This window comes from Dasypus novemcinctus, chromosome 13, assembly GCF_030445035.2.
Source record: "Dasypus novemcinctus isolate mDasNov1 chromosome 13, mDasNov1.1.hap2, whole genome shotgun sequence".
NCBI lineage: Eukaryota > Metazoa > Chordata > Mammalia > Cingulata > Dasypodidae > Dasypus > Dasypus novemcinctus.
In genome coordinates, this window is record NC_080685.1 from 24,764,605 (window position 1) to 24,774,253 (window position 9,649).

At 44.6% G+C, this 9,649-nt stretch overlaps 1 protein-coding gene across 1 annotated transcript; it reads right to left on the reverse strand.

Moving 5' to 3' along the window:
* Window positions 1–1,698: 1,698 nt before the first annotated feature.
* Window positions 1,699–9,085, reverse strand: ENSA (endosulfine alpha). Its single transcript, XM_071207412.1, has 4 exons — window positions 8,878–9,085; window positions 7,047–7,172; window positions 5,646–5,812; window positions 1,699–2,976 (listed from the first exon to the last, which is right to left on the reverse strand). The coding sequence occupies exons 1-4, from the start codon at window positions 8,932–8,934 to the stop codon at window positions 2,961–2,963; spliced, it is 366 nt and encodes a 121-aa protein (XP_071063513.1). The 5' UTR covers window positions 8,935–9,085; the 3' UTR covers window positions 1,699–2,960.
* Between the last annotated feature and the right edge of the window lie 564 nt (window positions 9,086–9,649).

A 9,649-nucleotide genomic window follows, 5' to 3' on the forward strand; every position in this document is an offset into this window, starting at 1 on the left:
TAATTCCAATTGCAAATTAAGTGCTCAACAATTACTTCTGAGTTAAAATATTGCTGCCCAAGCATGGGAAGCCCCACCTTCTCTTTATTAGTAAGTCATCCTTTTTCTAATAAAATTCAGCTAACAACTCATCTCCTGACTCTCCTCCTCTTAAAACTCAGCTTAAACTACATTAATTAGCCTTTATTTGTATGCCATTATCATGCTGGCTTCCCAAGGACAGAACAGATCTTCCCTTTCCTTGTTAACCTCTCTCAAGGTCCAGTAGTGGGGACCACATACACCAAGGCGGCTTGTGGACTTCTACTAGCTCAGTGTAGACAGATATCCTCAATGGCAACTGTGTTTTTTCTTTTGCCTACCTTTTCCATGCCTGGACCACACTAACTTAAAATAAATGCAGCTGGACAATAACTTCATTTCTGCCATCCTGCCTATCAGATGGCTCAGCTGAGAGGCTTGTTGGCCAGTCATCACTCAACCATGTTTGAGTGGAAGAATCTCTAAGTTGACGCTTTGGAATAAAGATTTTAGAAAACACCTAGCTAAAATAATGGGCAGGACAGTTATTTGCAGCACTGTTGGATCAATCTTCCTTCACTGGTTTCCTAGAGTATGGGAGTGAAGGAGAAGGAACAGCAAGTTTTAATTCGAACTAAAGATAGCCACAAGCATTTCTTGGCATCTCAGGGTTCCTAAAACCATAATTTATAAAGATTAAGGCTCAGGGAAGCCAAAAGTAATGGAAAATTATATATAAAACCCTAGATACTAACACAAGCTCTTTAGCTAACTGGCTTTGCCACCTTACAAGTCACTTATTTCTATATCTCAACTTCTTCACCTGCATTAAAATGAAGTTGCACTAACTGCATAATCTCACGTACAACCTGACTTCATTCCCTGGCTGTAACCACCTGGAAAATATAAACCAGGAACAGTAGTCTCAAAACGAAGTCAAGGGATTGGCTCAAATGGGAATAAGAATGAGAAGGCTCACTAACTTCACCAGAATACACCACTAATTTTTGTGTCTCTGTGTATGTACGGATGTGCATATGTATATAAAATATTTTATAACCCTAGGTCTCTCCTAGCTTTGAGATTCAATTTTATACCACTGAAGTACTGAAGTTTTCCACATTATTTTCTTCTAGCTAGCCAATAAACTTCCCAAAGGGAAAGAATGCCTTTCTTTAATATATTTCCATAGCAACTGGCTCATTCAACATCTAGCAGGCTGTTCAGAAAGGCAGATGGTTCGGTAACATCATAATCCCTTGGCTAAACTAGGAGAGCCAAGCCAGTAATAGCCCTCATAGTTGAAAATTTATTTGGAAAGTTTCTTATCAAGGGTAGAGAGAATAAGTGAAATACTGATAATATTCTTTCTCCAGTTTAGAAGGTAAGCACCCACCCACACAGCACCCAAGCCCAGCTGAATGGGGAGTTCTCTGGGATGTCTACATGTTCTGGGTCTCATTTATTTTCCTTGAAGCATACTCATTTGACAAAACCATAACATTTGGAGAAATTCTATGATCAACTCTCCTAAGCAAATGCAAGCAAATAGGCAAGTAGTTTCAATCTACTATGTGTGAATGTTTTTCTTTTGGGGGCTGGGGGGTGCATGGAGACTGGTAAGAGTTTGTTTCTCCTTTGGTAAAGTTTCATTTGTACATTAAATTCACAAGAAGCTTTTAACTTCTTTCATTTAATTTTTTTCAGAGGCAGGTTCTCAGCATTGCTAGGTTGGAACATCAAGAAGGAAAGAAGTCACTGCCTCCTGCTGGCCACAAGCAGAAAGGCTGGAGTTCCTTTGGTTTATTACTAAAGGTCACATTTCTCATTCACAGATAAGGGAAAATGCAAAGGAATGGAAAACTGGAAGGGAAAAGGAAGAATGGGTTTCCTTTTTTGCTTAGCCTGGACTAAGCTCTAGGGGTCAATAACAAACCTTTTAGAGCAAATGAGACATCCCTCATTTTGTGAGCCACAACCTGAGGTTGGTGCATCTTCTGCATTAGCTACAGAAACAAGGAATGGACAGGGGTTAAAAAAGCTCTGGCATGCATGCCAACCTCCCTGCTCCCTCTCCCAAAGTGATGGAGGTGGGGAGACCAGGCACACCCATATTAAGGGTCCCTGTTCCTTACAAACTCAGGGTCCAATACCAGCTTCTCCCTTGAATAGTGTCTTCAGTCTTGCTTTCTTCTCCCTCCTCAAACCCCAATAAAACACACCAACTGCTTAAGAATACTTCTGAGTTGGGTTTTTTCATGGGTTGTCTTTTTTTTTTTTTTATTTCAAATCTGAAAAAGTCCCCTGGGCTCTGTAGGCTCCCCACACTCATGGCCCTGTTTCCCCAGACTCACTGCCCTCCTCCCCACAGTAAATCTATCAAGAGGACATGTTTTATGAACAGTTAACATTGAAACTTCAGCTTGCCCTACAGGACCAGCTGTCTGCATGTGTAATATGTAGATGAACAGTTTCTTTTATCTGATACCAGGACCCCAGCCACATCCAAGCAAACAAGGCATTTTTCTACAGAGCTGAGTAAGACCCCCTCACCTTGAGTCCACTCTACTTCTCCCCCCTCACACTCACCCCACACCAGCCATACGGTTGAGGAGTATAGTCAAGAACGTTTCTACCAACTCCAAGCCCTAGCCTTTATATTCCCTGAAATACCCCACCCCATCCCACCTACCCCCCGGATCTCACTGAGATTTCTCCCAACAGTTATTTGGAAAAAAAGTAAAACAAAAATGGTTCAAGGTCTTGGTGCTCAGCCCAAGGGACCCCATGCGCTGGGACACCGACGGGCAGGGGCTTCTGCCTCTCCAGCCCGTGCCCGAGCCACCTCCTGACCCCTGGCTGCAAAAGCAGGGAGGGGCAGGAGCCAGCACAGGACCCAGGGGGCAGCGTCTCAGGATCTGGCGGAGCCCTGGGCAGCATCATTCAACTTGGCCACTGCGGATGAACACAGAAGACAACAATAAAACACTGTCAAGTAACAGGAGAAAATGCCTCAATTCCATCCCAGGGCCTACCCATAACTCGCTTCCACACTTAACCATTAGGCTACCTGGCACATGCCTCAATCCTATCCAATTGGGAGCTGCAAAAAATAGAGAATTTCAGTCTTTTCCTATCCACAATTTTTTTTATACCTTTTTGAAACCCATGGAAACAAAGACAGAGAAACAATTTGTTAGACAAATAACTGGAGGATTCCAGGGGTGTAAACTGTTTGGCCACAGCCACCCACAAAGGCGGAGACGGAGTGGGTGCAGCACAGAGATGAGGGGGTGACTGGGGAGGCCTGGGGCAGACAACTCACATGTGGTTTTGGGTGCAGAAAAGAATAATCCCCATTAAATCAAATCAATTTGTGTTTGGATTTTGAAGTGGCCCTTCCTCACTAAGGAACCTATACTTCATGCTGTGCAAACAGATGGCAAATAAAAAATGTAATTTGTTTCGTTTTCTTAGCCTTGAAGATGACCAGGTGGAGAGACAGTGAGACCAACAGTTTTTCTGATTTCCCTATTCTTTTCCATTCGCTCTTAAAAACAAGGCTTTGTTGTGACCACCAGTTTTGAGGGTTCAGGCTGACCAAAAGAGAAGGCAGCTTAGACAGCAAAGAAAAAAGTACAGAATTCGAGAAGATCGGAGATGAAGAAAACGTACAAAATTATATATATATTTATATATATAATAACATGACATATCTATGTACAATATGGCTGGGACAGTTGAGAAAACTATACAAGAATGTTCGGCATTCTCTCCTTCCCACATGGACTTTAGACTAAGGAAGACAGCATGAGGAAATGGAGTGAGAAACACAAAAATTATGTACAATTACAAGTGACAGTCCAGGAGTTTGGGGGCTGGGGGAGTCCAGGGATCCTGCTCTCTCCATACCTCCCTCACCACCTTTTTCCTATCCCATCTGAATGGCAGCCTGAAAGCTGAATGGTCAGTCAGGACGGAAGCAGAATATACCCCACCCCACATGCACACCAGTTATCTTCATGGGTATAAATGTGAGGTGAGAGAGGGAGAGGATTGAAGAATCTTGCTCTAACAATCAGCTCTCACCCTGGCCCTTTCTGTGGTAATTAGAGGCTGCATTCAATAAGACTCAGGCCAAGCTGGTGATATCTAAATGGAAGGTGCTGCTGGCCACTCCCAACCTCTTTCCTTCACCTGTTTACGAGTCAATATTGCTATTTCTCTTCACTGCCCAGGCGCTGGGTTACTGAGCTCTCAGAAGGCAGAGATTTCTTAGGATTCCTTCCCTCCATCCTTAACCACCTTCCCTAGCTTCCTCCAAGGCAAATCATCAACTAAGAACCTGCTGCTCCAGCCCTGCAGGAGTACAAAGCTCTGGGGGTGAGCTCAGTTCATCTCTTTTCTTCCTGCCTCCCTAACAACACACCTGGCATCTGAGTACATCCAAAATGTGGGGGCTCCACGTGTGCATGACTAAGCATGTTTCCTCAGGCCCACAGCTCTGCTGCCCAAGCAGCATTTTTAGCAGCTAAGGACCAGATGTAGGGTAGGAAAGAGGGTGGGGGCAGAGATAAAAAGCTCCCGCAGCTAGCTTCTTAGAGATTTTTAACTTGATCCTCAAGACCATAATACCTATCAAGTCCTCACCTGAGTTTATAACCCTCCAATCACAACTTCCTATCGCCCCATGTAGCCCTCAAATGGTTCCCGTTACTTTCCTAAGACAGAGGCTTACCCATGGGGCCAACCTCACTTTTACTTTTACAATGAATAGCACAAAATTTTTCAGCTGGTAGTTATAAGATTTTAGACTCAGAATCAATCTTATATCTATTCAATTCTATTTTACAGATGAGGAAATAGAAATCCAAAAAGGCTAAATGACCTGACCAAGGTTCTGCAAGGCAGAGTGGGACTAAAACCCAGGTATCTTGACTCCCAAATCAGTGCTTTTCCCACTATCTCACGATATCCTTCAAAAACATGCTGGGAGAGAGAAGGTGCCCATTTTCTATAAATAATGTTCATCAATCTTTATATTATTTGAGAGGGCAAACTCTGAGAGATAACTGAGTCAAGGAGATTTAGTGGCATTACAATTTTAGGCAAGCAAATCAGTTTTTCTTTTTTGAGGAATCTCTAAACTTGCTATAATGGAAACATGAAGCAATACCAGCCCAAGGGACAAACATTCAGAAGCACAGAAAACATATCTCATTCACTCTACCTTTCCCAACTCTGTCAGGTCAGCCTTGGGATGTTAAGTCTGCTATATTATTCCCAAGTCTCAGCCTAAACAATTTTGGGATATTCTCTTCCAAAAGAAGAAATTACATCTCCCCAGTTTCTCGTACAAAAAGAGTATGCAGCATTATTCAATCTTAGTCTTTCCTATTTCTGGGTCCCTACGTTGGCTTCAGTGGGTGCAGAAACCTGTTTAACCAAAGAAATGAACTCAGGGCCCCTCGTCAACCACATCACCTTCTCAGAAGCCCCCAGCAAAACCAGTTATCTCTGGCTAGCAAGCTGAGAAGACCTGACTACATGCCCATTCCATCCCTGCCTACAATATATGAAAGTCCAGCGGGTGAGGAAGGAGAGAAGAGGGGGGCCCAGGTTACCCCGCAAGCTTGCTGGTGACGAGCGAAGACTTTCTCTGGGGCAGATCCTGTGGGGTGGGGATGTGGTCGCCAGTCACCAGGTTCTTGTCTGGTCCCGCACTTGGCAGTTGTTTATTCTTCATCTTGGCTTTGGCCATGTTGTAGTCTCCTGAGTCAAAGTACTTTTGCTAAGAAATAAGAGGGAGGTTTAGATGAATGAAGTATTCACATGCTCCTTACCCATACTCCGTTCTTTCAAGAAGTCTTCCTTGACTAAACTCATACACAAATAGCTTAATACTAATTGTGTGTACTTCAGTCTTCTCCCCAATGTGTACTGACTTTTTCAGGCATGTAAGAAGTATCCCAGGTAGAGCATATATTTATGGAGTCAAGGGATTGCCCCCACATCTTTTGTATCCCACTCAATACAGAATGATTCAACCAAATTATTGACTTCATTCATAAAGCCTTACTGAGGACTGATTATGTACAAAACAATGGGCTTGGCGTTAGAGAAACAATAAATAAGATATATAGATGGGTGAGTCTGGGGCTATCCTAGCAATCAGCTGGAAAGCAACCTCAAATCAACAATCTCAAAATTAAAAAAATTATTCCCTTAGACCAGAAATAGGAACTGAGCTTTGTTCATGAGGATAATGTACTTTCACTGACTCCCACTGCTCCCACACATGTTCCAAGGCTGTGACAGCCTGCCCACGCCTGCCTTGCTGACAGCAAGGTAAGCTGTAAATCAGCATTACATTATCATCTGTGACTAAGACTCAATAACTGGGGCTCTCCACAGGGATCTTTTCATTCTCCATTTCCTCTGCACAGTGGAGCACATTCTAGTTTAATGATTTACAATCCCTTAGTCAGCTTTAGGGGGCTAGATGGCTATGAAGGCAGACTCTCCCTTGGTGAGGAGGGCCATTCTGGACAGGAAAAATAAGCCTCCTGAGGGACTACAGTTCATGGCTGGTGCCGACTTTAAGGGTTTGAAGAAATCTATTCATTACAAGCTGAGGATTTCTGTAGGGAACTTTTCCTGAAATGATCAACTCCACACTTTAACTTTAATCCTTAAAAAATGCACAATCCTAAAACCCCCACCATACACACAGGCAAATGCCTGGAGGCAATTGGCATTCCAGCCTCTAGCATCCTTTCCTCATTCCTCTAACCCCCCATATCCCAATGCTCCTTCATTAAGACTTATTTTCTTATATGGGAAAACAGAAGAGAACTGATACTGTAGCAAAAGTTTATAATATTTTGCCTTGCTCTTTTCAAAGTTTCTAACTCTGCTGTACTACTGCCAACAGTAAAATCTCCAGCTTGGTGAACCTCTACAGATAACATCCCTAGAGCCTCCTTAGGCTCCAGAGTAAGAGCATAAAAGATGGTGCCCCATACCCCTTTCTGGAGTCTCTTCATGAGGAAGTCGGAGCCTCCAGGCTTTTGTCCTAGGCTTGGATATTTGGCCTTTAGCTTTGCCTCCTCGGCTTTCTCAGGGAGAATACCTTCCTTCTCCTGCGCATCCTAGAGGAAACAAATGGGCCAAATAAAATTAAAGACTGAGAATGTTTCTAGTATTTGATAACCCTTATACTATTAATTCTTCCTGGAGTCCCACCCACTTGTAAACATGCTATCTCCTTCTGCTCTTACAGCCAGGCCTTCGTTCAGATCCCTAAAACTCAAGATGACTGTATTGTGAGAAGGAAAAGATGAGGTATTTCTCACACTAGGCCCAGGGAACCACCCCAGTGAGCCAGAAGTATTGAGTTAAAGGTTAACGCCTAAACACAATATGTTAATCACAGCCCATAGCTCACTCAGCACAAAAGCTAAGAAACACAGAGAGGAAAGACCTAGCCAGGACCTCTGGTGATATAAGAGGAGGAGGGTTCCCTGGGTTGTTCCTGACAGACATTACAGGTAAAATGGGAAATCAATGGGGACAATTCTGTTGAAGTCTAAGAAAGCCATCTGCTAAGTCCCCTGGAGAGGCTATGTGGCCTTCTCCAAAGATCTCCACCACAGCAATAGGAACAGCACTGCTTCAACAGTTCCATAAACACTAAGTATGGTAGGAAGGTGACAGGTAAAGAGAAATGAAAATGACAGTCTTTAACCTCAAAAATTAAGATACAGTAGGTTCATTTGCATTTACCCATCAGTTTTCACCAAAAAAAAAAAATCAACACCTTTAGTAATGGGGGAATTGATGGAAATTTGGGGAATATGCCAAGAGCTGAATTGGCTTGCAGGAGGTCTCACTGCTGTTCTCACCCTTTTCTTGCTTTTTGGGTTCCGTTCCCCTTTTCTTTAGTGGCTTTTTTAAAGGACCTGAAGCCAATTTGTTACTCTTCAGTGGAATCACATTCCCTTCCCTTGAAAATCAGGCGAAGATATATAACACACCAGGTGTATTTCATGAGACACCGCCCCCCCACCGCCGCCCCCCCCCCCCCCCCCCCAAGTCTAGCTCTTAAAGACAGAAGGCAAATACAAATCCCTGTGCGGGCTTTGCTTGGCATTAATGTTTTTAACCACAAAACTGCAGGTGGACTAAGTCTTACTATCGTTAAACTAGGGGGATAGGGTGGTGTCTTCTTGTTATGACTTTCTCGGGGTCTTTTCCAGGTTTAACCTCCATTATCCTGTTTGGAACTCTAGCCTTCTTCAATCCTGTTCGGTCTGCAATAAAGCTGGACAATAGACCATTTCCAACCGTCAAGGCAGGTCGGAGAAAGTTGCCACCTTCAACTAGTCATGATAATTAGTCTTCTGTCTTCCCCCATTGCTGGACCTTTTAAAATGTCTTAATCTCGACCAGTGTCTCTGTGGATTGAGGATGCCGGCCCCGGCCTGGTGATTAGGTCATCTGAATCCCTACTACCCAATAACACTCATCGCGCCCCAGGACCCCCGGCCCCCTGCATTCACTCCATCTTTCCAAACACCCGCCCCGAGCCCAAGCTCGACCAATTACGGCACAGCGTCAATGATTTGAACAGCAGCCTATTGGCCAATCAGGAAAGGTAGGGCGCCGACTGACAGTCGACCCAACTAACCAGTGCCAAAACAGCAGGCCGCGTTGAAGTTCGCCCTGCGTGACGCGAGAAGCGGCCAACCCCTGCAGAGCCTGAGACGATGGCGTCCAATCGGCACTGATGAGAGACCGTCTCCCGCCCCACGACGGTTGCCCCGGGCTCACCCGCCCGCACCCCCTCCATTTCACCTGCTTCTCCTCGCCGGCCTCCTCTGAAGGGTTCTCCTCTTCCTGTTTCTGGGACATGGCGGGGCCGGGACTGTGGAGTGTAGGGGATCCGGGAAGTCAACCGGAGAAGGGAAGGGGGAGGGGAAACAGGGACAACCTGCGCGACTGCTCCGGCTTCTTTCACTAGGGTTGCTCAGTCAAAATGGCGGCCCTCGCCCGTGACGTTTGCGACCGCCCCTTCCTGTGGGAGCCAATGGGAGAGAAGTGGGTGGGGTAATGACGTAACGGTTTACCAATAGACCCTGGTCAAAGGTAGGCTCTATATTAGCGACGGGCAAGTTGGACCACCAACCTGGAAAAGGAGTGAGTGATAAGGACCAATTGAAAGCCTGGGGGGAATTTTAGGGGTGGAGCTGCTAGCGTCGGTATTTTTGCTTCTTTGGTGGACTCCGATTTCCTTCTGCTCCAACGTCCGGCGCAGACCCCTAAGGCTTTGCTGGGGGTCAGATTGAGAAAAATTAATTTAATAATGAATAAAAATAATTAAGAATTCCAGGCAGAAATATACTAGAAGTGAGCAGTCTACGTTCGGTCCCCTGCAGTACTTTGTGGGAGATAATTAGAATTTAAACTAGAAATGAGGTAGTTAAGAGTAGAAATTAGTGACGCTAATTTAGAGTGTCTCTTGCACTAGAATATACTAGATTAGCTGCTGATTGGATATAGGGAGTAAGGAGGCTGTATAACTATTTTGTAGGAAAAGTAAATTCAAGAAGAGCTGGTTTGGAAGTGG